This window comes from Pipistrellus hanaki (genome assembly GCF_964339955.1).
Source record: "Pipistrellus hanaki genome assembly, chromosome: 10".
NCBI classification, from domain to species: domain Eukaryota; kingdom Metazoa; phylum Chordata; class Mammalia; order Chiroptera; family Vespertilionidae; genus Pipistrellus; species Pipistrellus hanaki.
The window spans coordinates 38364976-38388814 of NC_140512.1; the positions used below are offsets into that span (position 1 = coordinate 38364976).

General features: G+C 35.0%; 1 protein-coding gene across 3 annotated transcripts in view; it reads right to left on the reverse strand.

Moving 5' to 3' along the window:
- The window catches only part of SNX13 (sorting nexin 13), a 92041-nt gene that overhangs the window by 24206 nt on the left and 43996 nt on the right, over positions 1 to 23839 (reverse strand). For all 3 annotated transcript variants that reach the window (XM_084897177.1, XM_084897176.1, XM_084897178.1), the window contains 8 exons: positions 23078 to 23216; positions 21829 to 21917; positions 17698 to 17797; positions 16653 to 16846; positions 12964 to 13068; positions 10941 to 11073; positions 5513 to 5550; positions 1656 to 1725 (listed from right to left, as the gene is read on the reverse strand). In XM_084897177.1, coding sequence (XP_084753303.1) covers positions 1656 to 1725; positions 5513 to 5550; positions 10941 to 11073; positions 12964 to 13068; positions 16653 to 16846; positions 17698 to 17797; positions 21829 to 21917; positions 23078 to 23216 — 868 coding nt within the window. The remainder of the gene's footprint in view (positions 1 to 1655; positions 1726 to 5512; positions 5551 to 10940; positions 11074 to 12963; positions 13069 to 16652; positions 16847 to 17697; positions 17798 to 21828; positions 21918 to 23077; positions 23217 to 23839) is intronic.

Consider the following 23839-nt stretch of genomic DNA (forward strand, 5'->3'; position numbering starts at 1 on the left):
GCCCCTCCCACCAGACACCCACCCCACCCCCCACCAGCCTAACCCAATGGGCCCCTATTAGGGCAGGCCGGCCGGACCACACCCATGCACAAATCTGTGCACCAGGCCTCTAGTTGATAGAATAAACATTTATTGAACAAGCAGTAATAAAATCCCCATCATGTTATTACTATTGTAATAAGTTAACTAGTCCTACAATAACCCTATGAGGTAAGTATTACTAATTATTAGTATTATTATCCCATTTTACATATAAGGAAATTGAAGTATAGAAGTTAAAGAACTTACCCAATTTCACCCAAGTATTAAGTAGCAAAGCTCGGGTTTCAACCCAAGCAATCTGGACAAAAAGTTGTGCTCCTAACCACTATGTATGCTGCTTCTTTAGTATTTAAATGTTTGTCTGACAGAAATAACAATTTATTAAAAATGCTTAACATCGTGCTTCCTACAAGAAGTTAATAAATCTTTGCTGAATAAATGGATAACAGAGCTGGAAAATCAGAACTCTTAGAGAAGAGAAAGATCCACAAAAGAAATATGGACATGAGCATCTTCCTCTAGACATGAAAGCTTAAGGTCTTCAAGAAAGAAGTAAAAGCACAAATACTAAATGTTTGCACTTTAACAAAGCCTTTCATATTTGGAAGACAAGCCAACAAAGAAAATAGAGGTTTATAAAAGAATTTAAAATTGTAATGAAGGAAAAGGTGGGACAACTCTAGCAAAAGCTAGAAAGAAAAGCAATCTGGTTTTATTACAAGGTTTTTATCTAAGACATTTAAGAGTAGAGTAATGTGTACACCAATGACTTATAAAAGAAAAAGAAACTGAGACAGAAATTATAGATAAGTTATTACAAAAATTTAACAGAGAACAGAATGCAAAATGAGATTTCAGCTCTAGTAAGAAACAAAAGAAAACAGATTTTAAAAAATAATGCCAATTATCTTAAACTGCACTTATACTGTAAATTTTATTTCAGTATCTAAAATGTAAGCATTAAATTGAACTGAGATCTATATCTCAGTATATCTATACTTTAATATGTAATCTAACACAATACTCCTATATTCTAGGACCAGGGAGAGGCCACATAAGAAAAATGTCATTATCTACTACTTGCTGACTTTATCTAATAACCTACTGGCAAGGATGAATAGTGATTTTTTTCTCAGTTCACTAACCATATTGCTCATTGAGACACAAAATCTTAGAGGTTTCTCACCTAATCCAAGCATGTCTTGAACTTCTGTAAACTCCTATACCCAAAAGCTTCATTTATTCAGTTATCTAATTGGTTTTGCATTCATCAAAATAAATTCTGAACTAAAATCTGTCTCCCAAATGATTTAATGAGAATTATGCAGACAAATATCAGCTAGATGCAAACAAGAAGAGAGAAAGATTGGTTCAAGTTTATTAGCAATGACAAAATACTTAAGAATTTGAGCTTTTTAAAATGTTAAAACAGTGACAACCTTACAGAAAGAAAATACCTATATCCACAAGTAAATAAATATCATAGAATTTAATGAGGAACGTGCTGCAGGGGGAAAAATTAACTTAAAAATATGACTACAGAAGAATGGTTTATAAAAATAAATGTGGAAAATAATATAAGGTAATAATAATCAAATTTTTAAGGCTCTTACCTGTGTCTGAAATATAAGCATGAAGTTGTATTAAATCATCAGAAGATACACTTGAAAGGTCATCTAAAGACTTGGGGGAAAGGAGGAATGAAGAAAAAAATTTTTTGATTTTATAGGAAAAAAGTGTTAAAGAATTCCACATCAAATATGCATTACTCACCTTTGCCCCATATAATCTTTATATTATTTGTATACTCCCCCACCCTCAACAATAATCTTCACCTTTACACCAATAGGAAAAAGAAAAGCCAAGATTAAGAAACTATAAAATAAAGTAATTTAGAAATAACCTTAATCAATCAGATTATTTCTTCCTGCACTGCTTATCCATATGCTAAAATTTGCTACCTCTCAGTTATATTCCATATATGGCAAGACAAAATGTAGATAAAAATAAGTGAACATATTTTAACTTAATGTTTCAATTTTTTAAAATGTTGAGATATACTATAGCTAACTCTGTATTATTTAAATGCACTTTTGTTAATTTAAAAATAATTTTAGTTAATTTAGATTCTTTATAAAATAAAAATAAAGGTACCTACATCACAGGATTATTGAGGATTAAATGAGAAGACATGTAAAACATTTAGAAGACTGCCTAAACCCAAAATTGTCTATTATTATGATAACATATTAAGTGAGCTGAATTCATAGCCCAAGACGGATTTTAAATAATTAATTTTCAAAATTAATTTTACAAACAAAAATTATTACTAATTGTTCAAGATCTTTTGAAACTATGGCTTTTGGGTCTAAATTTAAAATTTTTGCTATACATATATTATATAGTTATATGTAATATTATATATTATATAATTAATAATTTTTGTTTGTATACACACACACACATGCACACACACACACAGTCTCCACACATACATAGAAAATAAAATAATCACATAATAAAGACAGACTGTACAGAAAAGAGTTAACAGAGCAAGCTTGAAACTGTGTGAGACTGCTTGCAATCTTGGCCCTTGGATGGCATCTGGGAATTCGATTTAGGGAAGGTTCCTGCCATTCCCTACCTGCTAAGAGTGGTTCACACTGCCTGAGTTGTTTATACAAGGATGTGGTTTATCCTGAACACCTGCTTTCCTTCTGGAAATCTGGAATTTTGGCATATGCTAGTCAGAGTGTGGTTATATGACCTGCCTCCAATATAAACCCTAGGCACTTAGTTTGGTAGCTTTCCTAGTGGCAGCATTTCACCTGTGCTGTCACATTCATTATTCATCATAGGGGAATTAAATTTGTCCCATGGGATTTCCATGGGAGAGGATACTTGGAAATTTGTGCTGGGTTTACTCTGGGCTTTACTCCATGCAACTTTTCCCTTTGCCGATTTTGCTTTATTTCCTTTCGCTATAATAAATCCTAGCCATAAGTATGACTATGTCATGGTCTGTGACACCTTTTAGTAAATCACTGATCAGAGGAGTGGTGTTGGAGACCTCTGACACACAAAAATTATATGATTCTGACATATTTTACACTTTAATAACCATATTAACTGAATGAACTTTGAAGTTCTAATGTGATATTAGCAATTATTACTAAAAGAGTCATCTAAACGATTAGAATGCAGCCATACTGATGACAAAAAACCATTTAAATTAAGGCAATTGCACTCTAAGCCAAAAAAATGTATCTACTAAAGACTGATCATTAAAAGAAGCAAATGTGATAAATCCATACAGATATCACTACACTCCTCTGGTCAAGTCAAGTGGGAGGATCATCAAATTAAATCAGCTCTAGTTCAACTTCACCACTGATACCATAAGAGACTTTAGCCATCTCTCCTGAATCTAGTTTTCTCAATAATACATTGCCAACTCTAAACTCTGTCAAGATAGAATATGAATGAAAATATTTTTTAAAGAAACAGAATTTATTTTTAAGTGCTCATATGACCTGTAATAAAATATTGCAGTAGAAATAGTACAATTTTTGCTTTAATATTACCCTTTCATGAAAGAGAGAAGATGCAGAGGAAACTAAGTATTCTACAAAATTTATATTATCTACTCTGATTTTCAAATTACAAACCAGCACAGGGAACATAAAACAACCAAGTTTTCATCCTGGCTGGAGTGGCTCAGGGAATAGAGTGTTGGCCTGCACACCTAAGGGTCCCAGTTTGATTCCTGGTCAAAGGCACATTTCTGGGTTGCAGGTTCCATCCCCAACTGGTCCTCTCATGGGCAGAGGGCAACCAATCCATGTGTCTCTCTCACATCGATGCTTCTCCCTCCCTCCCTCCCTCCCATTCCTACCTTCCACTCTCTTTAAAACCAACCAAAGGTTTTGTTACATTGGAAAGTTATTCTAATCTAGAGACCCAGTGCATGAAATTCGTGCACGGGGAGAGGGGAACAGGAGTGTCCCTCAGCACAGCCTGCACCCTCTCCAATCTGGGACCCCTAACAGGCAATCAGACATTCCTCTCACAATCCAGGACTGCTGGCTCTCAACCACTCACCTGCCTGCCTGCCTGAATGCCCCTAACTGCTTCTGCCTGCCAGCCTAATCACCCCCTAATTACTCCCCTGCCAACCTGATTGCCCCTAACTGCCCTCCCTTGCCAGACCGGTCACCCCTAACTGCCCTCCTCTACAAGCCTGGTCGCCTCTAACTGTCCTCCCTGCAGGCCTGGTCACCCCTAACTGCCCTCCCCTGCAGGCCTGGTCTCCCCCAACTTCCCTCCTCTGCTGGATTGGTCACCCACAACTGCCCTCCTCTACAGCCATCTTGTGGTGGCCATCTTGTGTCCACATGGGGACAGCCATCTTTGGCCACATGGGGGTGGCCATCTTGTGCCTTGGAGTGATGGCCAATTTGCATATTACTCTTTTATTAGAGAGGATAATGAAAATTATTCTAACATTTTCTTACTGCTCTAGGAGCTATTTCTTTTTGTTTTAAGGGTATAGAATATAACAAATAAATGATGATACTAAATGATTTAGGAAAACATTTTAAATGTTACAAAATATCTGACATAACACTAAATGATTTGCTGTAATATTTTGTTAAAGGTTATACTTTGTATGGTAATAGAGCAGTTATTCAGTGAGGTTATTTTAGAAATATGTGTATGGAATAGACAACATAAGATAATGGACCTGTAAACCACTTAGCTATTGCAAAAAGTCTGAGAGAAAGTTATGTAGATGAAAGGAAAAACCAAGCAAACAATCTCGTGGGACACCCTGCAAGCTCTGGACTAAAACTTCAGAGAACACTAATATTTTATATTAGTATTTTACGAAATAAGTTATTCAATGGAAATACTAAAAAGGAACTGAAATGTTCATTACTTCACAGCTCACCTTATATAACATGAAACATCAATGACATCTTATATGCTAAAAACCTGTCATTCTTAAACCTATAATCAGAGTAGTTGCCTAATTCACTATAAAACTCTATACAATTAAAAAAAATCACAACCACCTGAATTTGTTATAGTATAGATATTAAGAAATATCTAGAAGTTTTCAGGTATCCCAACTAGTTTTATATTTCTTTTCTAAATACAAAAGAAGAAAAACTAATTCCAATGTAAATTATTTATATGTCACAAATTTACTATCATTGTACTAAGCACAGTAATTTAAAAATACTAAATGAAAATAAGTTTTATTTTAAAATTCTAATTCACAGATATCTTATAGCCATGTTTAACATTTCTTTAAAAAGAACAACTTCTTATAACACTAACGGATGATTTGGGGCTTCTAAATATATTATTCATTTGGGGCTTCTAAATATATTATTCATTTTCATAGCTTAAAGCTCATATTATTTTCAAGCCACCTTAATAATTAAGTACCCATAACAATACATACCAAATTTATGCTTCCTGTAGGAGACCCATTAAAAGATTCTGTGGGAAAGAAAATTCAGCTTAGAATACAGTAGAAGACTTTGAAACTGTTGCTTTATCTAAGGTTCAAACACCAAGAATGAAAGTCAGCCAAGCCAAGACATAACAGAAGAAAGAAAACTGTCATACACTATTCCCCAAACACTTGTTACCTTAAGGCCCAGGATTTCCCCAGCCAGGAATTTCAGTGGGGGGGGGGGGGGAATATATATATATATACACACACACACACACACGTATACATATATATGTGTATACATATGTATACATATATATGTATATATATGTATATATGTTGGTGGGGCAATAATAGGTTTATAATTGTTCATATTGAAGATAATACAATAATAATAATGTAAAAATAAACTTTTGTTTTGTGTATTCACAACTATAAACCTACTTCTGCCCCACTCTGTATGTACCTAAGTTGCCTACACACACAAAGGCATTTATGTATAGAGAGAACAACTATTAAATTATTTATCCTCATAGTGTATCAAGTTGTCTAATACAATATAAACATGAGGAAAATACAGCAGACAGTGTTCAATATGTGAGAAGTATTTTGTTATTTCTGTTTCTTAATCTGTTTCACTGGAGTAAGAAATGTTACAAATAAAATTATTCTTTAGTGTGAAAAACAGATTGATTTTTAACATATCTTTAACTATACTTTTTCTTGGTAGATTTGGTTCAAAAACATTGTAAGTCTAGATTTTTAAATCACTGTAAGTAATAAAACAAATATATGTAAAATGCCATATGCAATGCTACTTATTTAAAAAGCAACTAAAATTACTTTTTAAAATGTTAGAAAATAAGTCAGTTACCGTATACTCTATGAAAATTAACCCTTTGCACACCATAAGCGTCATCTATACTCATAAGCAGCAAACCTTCCCCCAACTCACCACGCTCACTTATAGCTACAAACCTCACGTAACAACTCTGGTCGCCCAATTTTAAAACCAGACTTGTTAGTGACATCTCTAGGTTTGTAAAGAAAATTATGGTAACTTAAATCTGTAAACATTCCAGCGCATATGGAAGAAATTCCAATATTGATATATACAGTATATGTATACTCAGACACATGAGAGATAAATACTGTGACACTTGCGATTTCTTTTGTTCATTTTAACACTTGAAATTTGTGCTATCATGAATTTCACCCTAAAATGGTAAACAGGGTGTGCATTCTTCATTATTATTATTATTATTATTATTATTTTATTTTTTTTTTTTTTACAGATTTCAACTTTGGAGCATCAACAAAATTTAGTGTTTTTGAGGCTTTTTGTGTCGATTTATTTTTATTTTGTTGATATTTCCATAGAACTGAAAATTATTATTTTGTTATTGACTTTATCACTGTAATATATCATATTGTGCAAGTAAAATTCAATCCCCATAAATGGCATCAGATAAAGAAATAATCGTACCAAGCACCTCGCAAGAAGAAAATGCCATCCTTTATTCAACTCCAGAGTCAGATGGTGTTTTTTAATTAAATTCAAAATATTGTGGTGTGTGGGGATGGTTTCCGTTTTGGATGTGTGGCAGCTAACTAGTTAATGTCTTTTGCCTCAGGCTTTATCTACATCGTAGCAAATTAAGTCACCAAATAAACATATGGTAAAAAAATATTCATTTGCAGTTTAAAGTTAATATGTATGGCTTCTAGCACTTAAAGAGATTATGAATTTGGATCTCTAAAGAGATCTTAAAAGCAAATTTCTATTAATTTGAGAACAGTAGCTAAAAATTCAGAATGTATAATATACACCAAGTGTGAGTACACTTGAATTTAAAAATCAGGAAATAAATTTGAAACAAAAAATTTGGGGAAGGCCTATTTTTTATTAAATAATCTTATAAAGACAATAAAATATAAGCATTATTATTAGAAAAAGTTGTAATTGCCTAAAATCTAAACACTGACAAGGACAATACACCTAACAGCTAACTATTATTTTATTTTATTTTATTCATTCATTCATTTATTCTTTTCTTTTCTTTTTTTAAATATATTTTTTATTGATTTTTGTACAGAGAGGAAGGGAGAGAGACAGAGAGCTAGAAACATCAATGAGAGAGAGTCATCGATCAGCTGCCTCTTGCACACCCCCTACTGGGGATATGCCTGCAATGATCAGCTGCCTCTTGCACACCCCCTACTGGGGATATGCCTGCAATCAAGGTACATGCCCTTGACCGAAATCGAACCTGGGACCCTTCAGTCCCCAAGCGGACGCTCTATCCATTGAGCCAAACTGGTCCCGGCTCACTTATTCTTTTAAATCCCCACCCCAGGATATGTTTATTTTAGAGAGGATGAAAGGAGAAAGAAAAGAAACATTAAAATGAGAAACATCAATCAGTTATCCCACTGTGTACAAGTCTAGACCAGGATGGAACCCAAAATCTGGGTATGTGTCCTAACCGGGAATTGAACCTGCAACCAACTGAGCCACACCAGCCAGGGTCTGACAGCTATTTTTAATAATATTTTATATTATACACACTATTTCACACGCTTTTTTCAAATGATTTCAAAAGAAAAGGGAGTGTGAATTTCTTTGTGATAAAATATATAAAAACTCATTAATTAGGGCACAGAATGTTAAAAGCAATGTCTAGAAAAACAAAAGATACATATGTATACAATTCCAACTACAATCAATGATTCCAATGCAAGGGATTACTCAATAACTGATGTATAAGAGAAGTACACTTACTTCAGATCAAAACCAGTTGCAGAAAACTTTTTAAAAATATACTTTATGTCTTAAGTAAATATAAGGTTTGAAAAAGTTTGAAATGGCTTATAAATATTTTGTTTCTGTTAGCTGCATAAAAGAAGATACACTGGCTTAAAAAAAAAAAAAAAAAAAAAAAGACCTATATGGAAGAGTTCTATGGAAGAGTCCAAGATGACTTTGGAAGAGTTCTTACACTACAGCACTGAAAACTACTCCCATAGGATACTATCATCACTTTAAATGATAGAATTATGAGACAAGTGATCTCCCTTTATTCTGAGTAATATAACAAATGCATGTCACAATGGTAAGAAATTTCTAAAGCACATAAAATACTTATAGAAATCCTCTCTGGAAGCAGAGTTGTTACTGCACATTTCACAGTGGCTCTATAAAAGATTTTCCCAACATACACTAAATACAAATATATCCCCTAATAAACCTGAGGTAAACTGAATTTTACTATTCAGCTCCCATCGAAGTACTCCTTAAAAAAATAAAATAAAGTAAAAAAGCCTTTCTGGCTGGGGCCAGCGCAGTTCCGTGGTTAGAGTGGCAGCTGCTCTGGGAGGGTCGTGGGTTTGATTCCTGGTCAAGGGTGCATACCTGGGTTGTAGGTTTGATACTCGTCCCCGGTCAGAGAATGTGTGGGAGGCAACCAATCGATGTGTCTCTCTCATATCAATGTTTCTCTCTCTCTTCCCCCTAAACCCCATTTACTCTGTCTAGTTAAAAAAAATAAAAAATAATAATTAAAAAAAATCAAAGAAAATATCCTCATTCCTTGGGTGAGGATTCAAAAAAAAAAAAAAAGAAAACTTCCTTAACTATGCAATCAAATTCAGTTAAATATTATTCTAATTTTACAAATAAGACAAGAGTAGCAAATTAAAAACCCCAGATATCAGATCAATAATTAAGACAAAAGATATTAAAACTCAAATGCAAACATCTATAAATAGATTTCTTAGATTACTTGAAAAGTAAAATCTCACTAATATAGGACATCATATGGTCCTATTCATAAACCTATTATTAAGTAAAGGGTTATAATTAAAGTACTCACTTAAACTATTACTTAGTCAAATCTTTCCCATTTACTTTTTATTTACATTATTTATTTGCTTAGAACATACCAGAAAGTTTATCAAACCCTCGATATTTAACCATAGTTTAGCAAGAACTTCTGAATTGGATCACAGTGAAATAGACACTGCAGCCTAAGAATCTGGAACCTTGTGCTCTAAGGGCTGCCTCTCCCACTATTAGTAAATAACTGACTGTTTACTACCAATAAAAATTGACATGTATTTTAATTTATAAATAATTTTATATGCATAATTCCATTTAAATCTGATGATGTCAGATGTAAGGTAATTATTTTGAGAAGACTATTAATCCAGACTCACAATTGAGAAAAATTAGGCTTAAAGAAATTGTTTAGCCAAGATCACACAGATAATAAGTAGCAGTACAGGATTAAATATAAATACTCTGACTCTTAAAATCTGCTTTTCTAATGGTACCAAGCTGATAGTAACCTAATTTGAAAAAACTATAAGAACACAATAAATGACTGCTATAGCTTTTCTAGCTTGTACTATACACAATTTGGAAAAACAGTATAATTAAAGAGAAAAAAACTATTTTTTAAAATAAAGTTTTATAGTTTATGGTATACTCTAGAATCATTACTTCTATTTCTCATTTAATCTTCTCACTAATCCTGTTACATCTTAGTCATAAATATTATTTATCATAAAAGTATTTGCATGAAAGAACTAAAAAAAAAAAAAATTATTTAAGAATTCAAGGCTAGCCCTAACCAGTTTGGCTCAGTGGATAGAGCATCAGCCTGAGAGCTCAAGGGTCCCAGGTTCCATTCCGGTCAAGGGCATGTACCTTGGTTGCGGGCACATACCCAATAGGGAGTGTGCAAGAGACAGCTGATCAATATTTCTCTCTCATCAATGTTTCTAACTCTCTATCCCTTTCCCTTCAAAATAAATATATATATTTATATGTAAATATATATATTATATATATATATTATATATTAAAATGTGTACCTAGAAGCCTTGAATTCTTTTATATATAATATATATATTATAAATATATATATATATATTATATATAAAAGAATTCAAGGCTTCTAGGTACACATTTTAATCTTTTGTTATATTTTCAACAATTTAATTTAGTATGGTAACTAAACATTGTCACTCATTTGTAGTTTTTTAAATATATTACAATTTATATTGGGACTTAAAGAAAATTTATATTGTCTGAAAGGTCATTTATAATATTTAGTAGAATATATAGGAATACAATCCTAACCAGTTTGGCTCAGTGGATAGAGCATCAGCTAGTGAACTGAAGGGTCCAGGTTTTGGTTCCAGTCAAGAGCATGTACCCCAGTTGCATGCTCGATCACTGGTCCTGGTCGGGGAGCATGCAGGAGGCAATCAATGTGTCGCTCTCACATCAATGTTTCCCTCTCTATATCACTCCCCATCCCTCCCATTATCTCTAAAAGTCAATGGAAACGTATCCTCGGGTAAAGATTAACAACAACAACGAATATATAGAAATACATACACATATAAATGTACAATGTGTGCCACATACCTCCATCACCATCATCTGATCCTCTGAAACTAGGATCTTTTAACATGTCCAGTTCAGCTAACATGCGCACATAAAGTGCATTCTGTCTGAAGGAAGGATAAAATCTTTCATCTCGTAGCATCAGTTCATACACCTATTGAATAAATGAAGATATTCAATCATTAACAAAGAAGATGGTCTTGCTGTAATGAATCATAGGCTCCATATTTATAAGAAGTTGTCACAACTAATGATTCATCTGTTCTATCAGGACTGAAATTGCATTGAAAAGGGTCTCACTATAACATATGTCATATGACAGATTATACATAACTAGAGGTCCAATGCTCAAAATTTGTGCAAGGGGCTCTACCCTTGCAGCCCCAGCTTTATCCGGAAGGCTGTCTGGAGAGATATCTGGTCTAATTAGCATATTACACATTTATGATTATAGAAGACTAGAGGCCAGGTGCACGAAAATTTGTGCACTCAGGGGGGTCCCTCAGCCCAGCCTGTACCCTCTCACAATCTGGGACCTCTCAGGTAGGGTCCCTAGGCCTACCCTAAGATCAGGGCCTATCAGGGCTTTCCTTCCCTGGGCTGCAGGCAGCTGGCTCCAATCCCACCACTGCAACTGCTAGCCTTCTGTGAAGCAATGTCCCCATCCCCAGCCACCAGTAGCCTCCATCTGCAGGTGACAGGCTGGGATGCAATGGGCTTGGCTATCTTGGACCTCCCTTTTTCTTTGATGGGATGCAGGGCCAGCCCTGCAAGTGGCCATCTGCCTACCTGATTTCGCCTAACCACTCTGCCTGCCTGCCTTATTACTTATTATCCCTAACTGCTTGCTTGGGGGCAGGGCCAGCCCAGCGAGGGGCAATCTGCCTACCTGATCACCCCTGACCGCTGGCCTGCCTACCTGATCTCCCCTAACCACTCTGCCTGCCTGCCTGCCTGATTGCCCCTAATTGCTTTCTTGGGGAGGGGAACAGGGGGAACCATCCCAGTGAGGGGCCGTCTGCCTATCTGATCTTCCCTAACAGCTTGACTGCCTACCTGATCACCCCTGACCGTTGGTCTGCCTGCCTGATCACCCCTAACCCCTCTACCTGCCTGCCTGATTGCCCCTTACCGCTTGCTTGGGGGAGAGGCCAGCGCTGCCTTCCAGTTGGTCAGCCTCCGTTAGTTACGACCCAAGGTTTTTATATATTAGGACTAGAGGCCCAGTGCATGAAAACTCATGCATTGGATGGAGCTGGGGGGCTGAAAGGACTGGGGGACTCTGGAAGCAGGCCCCTAGTGGGGCTGAGGGGACTGCGCGCTGCCATCTTGTGGCTGCGGGTGCCGCCATCTTTGAGGAAGTGACAGTCAATTAGCCTATTCCCTCCTTATTGGCTGTGGGCTCTGCCATCTTTGTGAGGGTGTGACAGTCAATTAGCACATTCCCTCTTTATTAGATAGTATGTTCTCGGAAGTGGTATTCTCTAAGAAATAAGTCCACCCTAAGACTCAAACACATTCAAATCAATTTGAGTGATGTTATTTATTTATATCATCAATTCATGAAATTCTAAGATTGTATATCTGGCTCTACAGTCAGACTGATATAAAACAGCCTAAAATAAGCATTTCCCTCACTTGTTAAATATATAAACTAGCAAAGTGGCTCACCTTTTTTGTAATTGAGAAATATTATTACTGTAACTCATTAGTTTCCTTTCTCTTTTTTTTTTTTAAATCCTGAGGACACACTTAGAGAGAGGAAGGGAGAGACAGAAAGAGAAACATTGATGTGAAAAAGAAAACATGGGTTGACTGCCTTCAGTGAATGCCCTGACCCCAGACTGAACCTACAAGTCAGGTACATGCCCAGACCAGGACCAAACAGGCAACTTAGGAACCTGGGATGATGCTCCAATCAACTGAGCCACTCCAGCCAAGCAATTTTTTACAATTTTCAAACGTTTTTTAAAAACAAATTATATGCATGTGGAAATATACATATTTTTCAAAAAGATCTAATAATGAATGTTGTATGTAATACCTTTCTTTGAATGTCATCAAAGATTTCAGGAGTTGGATCTTCATGATTCAAAGTATCTGCTAATTTTGCTACCAAATAATCATCAACAGTAACCCGTGGAGATGCCTAACAAACAGAAAAATTACAGTAATAATTATCTTTGGAATTCTTAAATACAATTTAAACCTTAATATTATTGAAAGTAACTGCAGAAAATGCTTAGTTTATAAATGATACCTTGATGTTTAAGAAGTCTGATATAAGAGCTAGAATTTCCTTGTCATCATGTAATATAGTAGCCTGGTAGACAAACATTTACTCAGTCTGCAAAATGGAAATACTACTACATTAAGTTGTTATAAGGATTAAAAGAAATTTATGTAAACTATACAAATACAATACTGGCACATAGGAAATACTTTCATTAGGAGTTGGTTTTGAACATTCAGTAGTCCTGGGTGTGTATTTATTACAACTGCCAAAACAATAATTTGTTACCACTTAACAATAGAAACAATCCTTTTGAATGCCCTTTAAAAGAGACTACCTTTATCCTAAAGTTGGTTTTTTAACACTGCAGCAAAATTCCACTGTGATATGAGAGAAAATTTAGCTGAAAAGTTAATGTTCCAACAACTTCCAAAATCTGATGTTCAATGTGAAAAATTACTTTACTGAAAGAAACAAATTCTGAAATCTAGGAATATGGTCATTTTTATTATGTCAACTTTGAAGTTTTAGTTCTGAAGGCTCCTGAAATCAAGTGATCAGGATGTTAACTCTTAGAAAACTAGCAAAATAATACATTGGTTAAATAATTTCTCCATGCTATCCAATAAAGTATCCAAGGCATAGAATGAATAAATCAAGAAAAGGGATAAAAGAAAAAGTATACAGCAGGATATAAATGTGTAGAAAAAGGATTTATAAAAGGACTTATAGAACTTAAAATGCTCCCTTGTTGATTCAAAATTATGTTAGTAAATCCAAGCAGGTTATATGGTGGTTTTCATTTTTTGGGGGGAGAAAGGTGCTAATCTGTTGTTTGTGTATAGGAGGGTGTGGTGTAGTGTGTGTGTATATGTTTTCCCCTGAAACAGGAATAGGAGAGCTAAACAACTTGGAGTATGTGACAAAGATTAGAGAAGAACATGTTAGTTGGTTCTGTCCTTTCATTTATCCTCTAAGCTCACTAAACTCAGTTTCTAGAAAATAGAGGCAAATTTAAAAATAACATTTTATATTTATTTAATTTTTCCTATCAATTCTGGTACACAGTAAGGCTCCCTGGTATAGGGTGACCAACACTTCTGGAGAGCTATCATAGGTCACAACTTACCAGACTGCCCGACTCAGAAAAGTAATACAAAAGAAATAAGTTTACACATTTATTATTGCCTTAATAATACAAAAGTGATTGTTTTCCAAAATTATCTATTAATCTGTATTCTTTACTTTTTTATTACACAAATGTGGTTATTTAAACAAAATAAAGGGATTAGTAAACAATGGCAATTAGTAACTAATAGGACTAATACAAATATTATTAAAAATATATAATAATGTATTTGTTTCTGTCCTCTGATACAGCAATCAATTTTAACTTTTTAAGCATTAGATATTTAAATATTACAGGCTCATTATTGTATAGTCTTAATATACATAAATGTGATTTTAAAAGATTATACGTATAATAGGCTATTATCTATATTTAATTTAAAAAGTTATTTTTCATGGGGGCTGAGGACAAATATGTGATACCTTAATCAATAAAGAAATTTTTTTTAAAAAGTTACTTTTCTTTTTATTCCATGAACCCATAGGATATTTTTACTTTGTGTGTTTCTCTTTTTAGTAAGACTTCTCTGATTTGCCTGCAGCCTTTAAAAAATCCTTTTCTTTTACATAGTGGTAAAAAAGCACAGCACAATCAAAGGTAAAATTCATTTTGACTTTCAGCTCTAATCTTAAGCATACATCACACTTATTTTTCTTACCAATTTAACAATTCTATCCTATTGTTCTATCAATTAATGAGACTGGATACTGAAGTCTTAAACTATTATTGCTAAATTATCTATTTCTCTCTTCAATTCTGTTAGGTTTGTTTTGTGGTGGTTTTTTTTTTTTTTTCCATGAATGTGGGGGTTTTTATGTTTCTGATTGTTTTATCACCCTGATCAATTAACCCTTTTATTATAAAACTAGTGATCCAGGGCACAATGAAAGGAAATTAATTAAAAGGTGGCAGAAGGGCAGGACTGAGCTAGACAGGCCAGACACACCCTGGAGCCAACCTTCCTCAATCCCTCCCCAGCCAGCCACACCTGGGGTGGTGCTGTGGCTGGAAGGGCGTCTGTGGAGTGAGCGAGTTCCCTCCGGCAGATGGGGTCCCTCAGCCTGACCTGTGAGGACTGGGCCGAAACTGACGCTCCAACATCCCCCCCCAAGAGGTCCCAGAGTGCAAGAGGGCATTCTACAAAGTTGCTGTTTGCAAATTCAAGTGTGCAGTAAACCAGATTTGGGACCCACAGCCAAAGGTAGAACTGCACAACCCTGCGAGGAACTGGGCTCCCTCCTCTCACCCAAGAACCGCTGCTGCCAAGTCACTGCAGCTCAGCAGCTCCTGCGTTGAGAGTCTGCCCTCTGATGTGCAGTGCACATCATAGCTACCAGTCAGACAGACACTTTTTATATTAGCCTTTAATATTTACACACACACATACACACACACACACACACACACACACACACATATTAGAGGCCCTGGGGTCCTTGGCCTGGCCTGTGAGAAGAGGCTGAAACTGGCTCTCTGACATCCCCCACGATGGGTTCAGGATTGAGAGTGGGAGCAGGCCAGGCTGAGGGACCCCAGCAATGCACTATTGGGGCCAGGGAGGAACCAAAGGAGGGCTCCAGGGCATGTCTGGCCTGTTTTACCCAGTCCCAATCAGCCAGACGCCAGCAGCAAGCTAACCTACCAGTCAAGCGTCTCCCCCGTGATGGTCAGTGTGCATTACAGTGACTTGTCGAACCAATTGTAGGACACTTAACATACTCAGCTTTTATTATATAGGATGTCCCTCTTTTCTCATTAACAACTTTTGTCAAAAAAGTCTATTGTACACACTAAAATCTATTAGCATAGTCATTCCTGCTCTGTTTTAGTTACTGTTTGCATAATTTACCTTTTTCATTCTTTACTTTCAACTATTGTCTTTGAATCTAAAGTGTGTGAAGCTTTATCATTTGTATTTTCATGACATTAGCCAAATTAATTCAATTTCCTAAACATTAGTTTCTTCCCTTCAAAATGATGATAATATACACAATAAGACTGTGATCAGGATTAAATGAGACAATATTAGTGAAAAAGTTGTGCCTAGTATAAGTAATGGATATTTATAAGTACTATAAAAATTACTATTATTATTTTTAAATATTTTTTTATTGATTTCAGGGAGGAAGGGAAGAGGGAGATAAAACATCAATGATGACAGGGAATCATTGATTGGTTGCCTCTTGCACGTCTCCCACTAGGGATTAAGCACAAACCCGGGCATGTGCCTTTAACCAGAATTAAACCCGGGACCCTTCAGTCTGCAGGCCAACGCTCCATCTACTGAGCCAACCCAGCTAAGGCTATAAAAATTATTATTAATGATACTGCCAAAGAAGATAAGAACACATTAACCAAAATACATCCTCACCTTTTCTGATAAATACTGTTCATAAATTCCAACAGCAGCTGCTCTTAAAAGACCTTTGGTTTGGTTGGTTTGATGTTTTCCATCTTTCTGACGGCTTAATAAAACTTCTAGTTGTTGTTGGGCTGTAACCCGGTACCCTTCCACTGTCATCCAGAAGAAGAGATGTGCTTGACCTCCAGTTTGCTGCATGTAATCTGCCAAATAAAATCCATACATAGATATTAGTGTCACACATTTCTGGGTGCATGTAGCTGTATCATAAGATAAGAAGAATTAAAGTTTCAAATACTTAAAACTGGGCATTTTAAAAGGTATAAAAAGTGTTTGAGGTGAAAATATAGTTATATCATGAATTAGTTAAGCTAAAAAAGACCAGTTATGTAGGAAACATAAATAAAAGCACATTTTTTAAAAAAATCTATTTTTCATAATAAAATCTCTAGTGGATAAAATAGCTACACAAAGTTTCATCAGAAATAAACCATTTTGCTAGCATTCAGCTTTTGTTCTCAATAAACATTATTATCATAATATGTATTAATGTTTATGTAAATATTAAAGGTAAAAATTAAACTTTTCAACAAATCATGTATCTATAATTTTTATCATGAAAATTAAGAATCAGGAAGTTGTGCTAAAAATGTTCTCCAAATAAAAGGAATTATGATATAATTGTAATAAAATTCCCACCCCATTCACACACAAAAATGATACAAACAAGTTATATACGCCATGTATGTATATACTCCTCATAAAATACTCTTCTTCAAATAATTTAAATTCATAGTAGACTTTTCCAAGGTTTATTTTAAAAGCATTTTAGCAAATGCACATCAGAATTATAATAAGCATTTGTTTCTTCAAAACAAAATAAATCTCTGCCTCTATATTTTCCAGTGGAAAAAAAAATGAACATTTCAGAGAATAAGAGGAAGAGGTGAGACAGATTTGGCATGCTTAATACTGAGTACTTAAAATTTAATAATAGTTACAATTATTAAAAATGTCAAGGGTTATATTATTTTCATAAAATAGATTTACCTACCCATAAAAAATTGTAGTGCAACATTGTCTACAAGGATGCTGGCCAGAGGGACTGTGCAAAGTTTCCCAAAGTTTGCTGCCAGTTTCACAGTATTTATTTCCTACAGATAAAAGGGGATGCAGGTTAATATTTCATTTATTCATTCAATGGGTTAAAGATCTTTATATAAGAGTAAAAAATCGAATTATAAATTAAAATGGAATAAAAATAAAGTTTTTCCCTTCTCATACACATGAGTTCCCAATAAAATAGCCTTGGCTCAGTGAATATTATTTTCAGAGTTGCTTAGTAAATATATATTAAATATGATAAGCATTCACTTCTCCCAACACAAATTCTAAATTACTGTGTTTTCATTTCTCCCCTCCCCCCCCCCCATACTCCAAATGAAAATGGGTATTTTAGAGGCTCAAGGCGATGTTTAGAATGCTTAATATGTCCAAGAATAAACAAATCCCAACATTTTTAAATATAGATTGAAGTCTATCTACTGGGAAAACAGAAAATGTTCCTAAAACAATAATTTTGCTCCCAAGAGAGTAAAATCTCTATAAAGAATTTTATAGAAATATAAATGCAGAAAATGTATTTCTCCTCAGACTATGTAAACAATAAATTATGTATGCTTTTCAGTTATAAAAGCATGATAACTACATACATGTAAAACACAAGAAAAAAAAGGGTTCAAAATCTACATATCAAGCACTATGCTAGGTACATTACACATGTTACTTCATTTAATTTCCACAATAATTCTATTGGATTAAGTACCACCAAAGCCATCCTATATAATAAAAGTCTAATATGCAAAATGACCCCTCAACCTAGAGTTCCACTGGGAGTTCAATTGGGAGTTCGACCAGGGGGCGGGGTGGCCAGCCAACTGCATGGGGCCCCTCCCCCTGGCTGACTGCATCTGTTCCCTTCCCCCAACTGGCCTGATTGGGTCCCACCCATCCACAAATTTGTGTACAGGGCCTTTAGTTTAAGATATAAGAAAGCTGAAGACCAAAAAGTTTACCTATGACCACAAAGCTGGTAAGAATAAGTTTGTTTTTAAAGCCCGCTGTCCTTTCTTCTAAAACCCACGATATTTCTGTGAACTATTTTAATCAGCTTCCCTGTACATATTTCCAAATCCGTATCTCACAACACTTGATTTTAAAAGATAGGCATGTTCTCTGGAAGTTAAATAGACTCTATTATTCAGAGCAGATACTAAATTAGGCATAAGTGATGCATAAAAAAGAAGGAAGATAATTTGAAGGAGGAAAATAACTTCTTGTGTAATTAGTATCCCTTCATATAAGTACTGAAAGTAAGAGGTAACTGACTTAAAATATTTGGCATAAAACAACCCAGTGCCAGCACATGATTTCTCTCCTATATTTCTTCTGCCCTTGCAGCAGCTCCACAAAAAATGTGATGGGGGAGAGCGTTCACTATAACTTTATTTGTAATGAAAAGGTATGATAAAAGATCAAGATGAGTAGCATGGTTAAAAAAAACATCTTTAGGGGGTGCTGGGGTTACTTCCAAACGAAAATGCATGACCAGAGCTATTAAAGAGATAAAGTTTAATATTCAAAACAGAACTGACAGGTTTCCAAACAAGGCACTGAAATTTTAAAAGGATTCAATATCAAAAAGCATCTGGGCAAGAAACTTTAAATAATGATGATGAAAGACCACTAACTCTAAGATCTAGATAATGTAACTACTTAAAAGAAACAATAAGCACAAGTGAAACCATATCATTTTTCTATTCTGAATTTGCATGGGTGGGTATATTAAACTAATTTTAACACAGCTAAAACAAAGACAGGCATACACACAAGTACACACGCGTAAATGAAATGTGGGCCTCAAGTACTGTAAGCTAAAATTAATCTAGCAACTAAACTTATTTAAAAATGTCTTGTATTCCTAAGAAAAATTGCAAAATTATATGATCAGAGTCACAAATAAATTTCCAAAATAGAAAACCAGCCCAAAAAGTGACTACACTAAAAACTAAACTTAATTAAAAATGTATTTTCCTAACAGCCCCAAACCTCTGCTCTATTTTATAGTAAAACTCTTTCAAACAACTAACAATAATCACTATTTCTAATTCATCTCTTCCCATTTCCTCCTGGACTGACTCCCCTCATTAAGGTTTCTCTCCACTATTCCACCAAAGTTGTTTATCATCAGATCCAATGGGCAATTCTAAGTTTCATCTTACTCAACTTATTAGTAGCCTTTGGCATACCTGATCTCTCACTTCTTTAAACACTTTTTACACATGGCTTCTAGGATATCACACTCTCAGGTTTTCCTTCCATCTCACCAGCCACTTACTCTGTATCTTTGATTTTCTACTTTGTCTTAAATTCTAGTAACTGAAGTGCCTTAGGACTGGGTTCTTGGTATCTTCTTACACTCACTCTTTTAGGTAACCTCATCCAGTCTCTTAACTTTAAGTAAACATCTGATAACCCTTAGAATTCTCAAAGTTATTTCCACCACTAAACTTTCCCTTGAACTTGAGTTTACTAATTAGCATGTCTACTTCAATATTGAACAGGGAACTCAAACTAAAACATCCAAAGTTAGATGCACTCCTCCAAATCTTCTCCTCCCTCAGTTTCAAAAAGTGACTCTATTCATACCATTGCTAAAAAGCCTGCATACCATCCAAGTCCCTTTTTAGTTTATCATCCCAAACTTAATCCACTAGTAAATCCTATTAGCACTATATGCAATCTCTACTTCTGACAACCTTAAGACATCTATTACTGGAATGCAATAGTCTTGTAAATGATCTCTTAGTTTCCATTCTTGCCCCCAGCACTTTACAATTTATTCATCACAAAGAATCAAAGTAAACATTTTAATTCACAAATCAGATCACATCACTCACCAAGAAAAACATCCAATGGGTTCACAATACAATTAGAATCTTAAAAAAAAAAAAAAACAACACAAAAAAACAAAAACAATACTATGGCAGGTAAAACCATATATAATCTAGCCCCAAGGTTCCTCTCCAATTTCATTCCTATTAACAATTCCTCTCATTCATTCCATAGCAGCCACACTGACCTCCAGGAACTCACCAACCATTTTCCTATCTCAGGACCTTTGCCTTTGCTTTCACCTTGCCTGTAAAACTCTTTACACCTTCCTATGCTTAAATGTCACCAGATCTCTCAGCACCTATAGAAAATACTGGACATTCTCTATTCCTCTATTTTGCTTTACTTTTCTACGTTTTTTTCTTTACATTATATATCAATTTATTTATTGGCTTATTTTCTGACTGCAACTAAAATGTAAAGCTCCATGAAAGTAGAAATTTTGTCTATTAGGTCAATCTATCATGGTGTCCATGAATAAAATTTAATAAATACTGATTTTTAAAATAAGTGGATAGATGAATAAGTAAATTAAGGAATAAAAAGTCTTTAATTACTTTAGCATTTTTAAGCAGTATTTCAATCTCTTTAGCTTGGTTTCACAAATATTTATACCACATTATATCAGAGAAATTTTTGAAAAGTCCTTTTGTAGTGTAGTACACTGGTTAATGTACTTTTCGTTATTTGCTAGACATTTTAAAAGTTTACTTTTATATTAAACATACAGTATTAGTTTCAAATGTACAATTATAGTGACTAGACATTTATATCCCTTATGATATGATCACCAAAGTATAGTAATTATCTGCCCCCATACATAGTTATTACAATATTATTAACTATATTTCTTAGACTGTACATTACTTCACCACCACATAATTTATAACTGGCAGTATGTACTTTTTATTGATTTTTATTGACTTTAGAGAGGAAGGGAAGAGAGATAAATAGAAACATCAACAATGAGAAAGAATCATTGATCAGCTGCCTTCTGCTCCCCCCACACTGGGGATTGAGCCTGCAATTTGGGCATACAGCCTAACTGGGAATCAAACTGTGACCTCCTGATTCATAGGTCAATGCTTAACTACTGAGTCAGGCTGTCTGGGCCGCAGATTGTACTTCTTAATCCCCTTCACCTTTTTCACCTATGCTCCCACCCTGCTAAACATTTTAATAAATAAAAAGTATTCGTAACTAAATGTTAACTCAAAAGTATTTTACTTACTTTGCCTGACTGCAACCGTTGTATTCTTGAGTCACATACTTTCTTTACAAATAATAAGCTATTAATTTGATTTTTGATAGTGTTGATATCTAAAAACAAACAAATTGATTATGAACTAGAAAGTGGTAGTTATATGTGAAATACTTTAAACATGCATTTATTGTCATCCTATACAATAAAAGGCTAATATTCAAATAGATCAAAAGGTGGAACCACCAAATAACCAGTTGCTGTGATGTGCACTGACCACCAGGGGGCGCGTGTGGACCATGGTGGGCATTGGTCACAGCGGGATGGTGGAGCAGATGAGCAGAGGCACCAGACCAAGTGGGGCGCTGGTCACTGTCATCGGGGCAAGCCTTTGGTGGTTATTGAAAATTCTTTGCTCCAAAGCACTGAGGTCCCGCACAGCACTCACACCTGCTGCTGGCACTAGATTCACTTGCACCCACTGTTGGTGCTGGCCCCAATAGCTTTATGCAATCAGCAGGTGCAAGCACGACCAGCACTATCAGCACATGGGAGCATTGGTGGCAGGAGTGGTGAACTGCTGGCACATAAGGGGCTGGGGGCCATGTTGGAAGGGGCTGGGCAGGGGCGCAGAGGATGGGCCAAGACCTACCCCTGTGCCCACCCCAGCTTTGTGGCCCACAGTTCCTTTCAAGGTGCACAAATTCGCGCACTGAGCCCCTAGTTTAATATAAAAGCCAATGCATAGAGCAATTAATATATTTAATAATAAAATAACCTAAAATTATATACTACAATTATTTAGTTAATATTAAACCATACCAATTCTCTTTACTTTAGAGGTAACTGCAATAGTCTCACATTCAACATTATAATACCTTATTCTTTGTTTTTTGTTTGTTTTTGTGTTTTTTTTTATCCTCACCAGAGGTTATTTTTTCCACTGATTTCTAGGAAGATGTGAGGGAGGACGGAAGTGAGAGAGACACATCGATTGGTTGCCACCCACAAAGCTCCCACCAGGGCTGGGGAACTTGCAAATGAGATATGAGCTCTTTCCTGTGACTCTTGGGCCTGCAGGCTGACACTCTAGCCACTGAGCAAATGGCCACACCTATAATACTGTATTCTTAATACATGTTGTGACACAATAAACTAGATTTCAATTTAGTTAAGGCTAAAACAACTAATAGCATAAAATGACGTTTAGGTAAATTCCAGTTTTGTTTGAGATACAGTAATAAATAAAGTAAAACATTCTTTCACTTAAATCACTTACCATCACCAGCTGTATCTAGAGATCGAAGATACTGTAATTCTTCTATTGCCTTATCTCTGACTGCTTCTAGCTCTCCAATATTGTCACTCAATTTAATAATGTTCATAAAGGCCTCATAGTTGCAATTAGACTCACGGATCTAAAACATAAAGTTTAAAAAACAGATGGGAGGGAGACTCACTTATTAAGAGAAAACAGAATCTTGAGTGACTACCATATGATAGGCACAACTTGCCATATTCCTAATGCTTATAATGAAACAAATGAAAATCCCTATACTCGGAGTATGTAAATGTTCATGGCTCACAAACTAAACAATGTAAATAAAAAGTACAGTAGACTAGAAAGTAGAAAAGCATGCTCAGAATATTTGAAGATAACAAGGAAGCCATGATGGTTGAGGAAATATTAAAGAAAGGTAGTAAGATCAGTGGTGATGGAGAACAAACCAATAGATTATAGTAAATTTTTGACTTTCATTCTATGTGGAATGAAAGTTACTAGAGGATTTTAAACAGAAGTGTGGGATTCTCTGACCTAAATTTAACAGAATCACTGATTATTTGAATACTATTATTTTGTCTTTTTCTCCAGTCACTTGCTGTTTAAGAACAGAAATAGAGTAGATGGATGGTTAAGTTGAATTTGAGCAGTGTCATTTCACCAAGCAAGTATAGTGAAAGAGAGAGAAAGGTAAGTGAAGATGTTGTGAAGGAACTAATCATTATGAATGTCAATTAAATTTAAACCAACTAAAGCAGC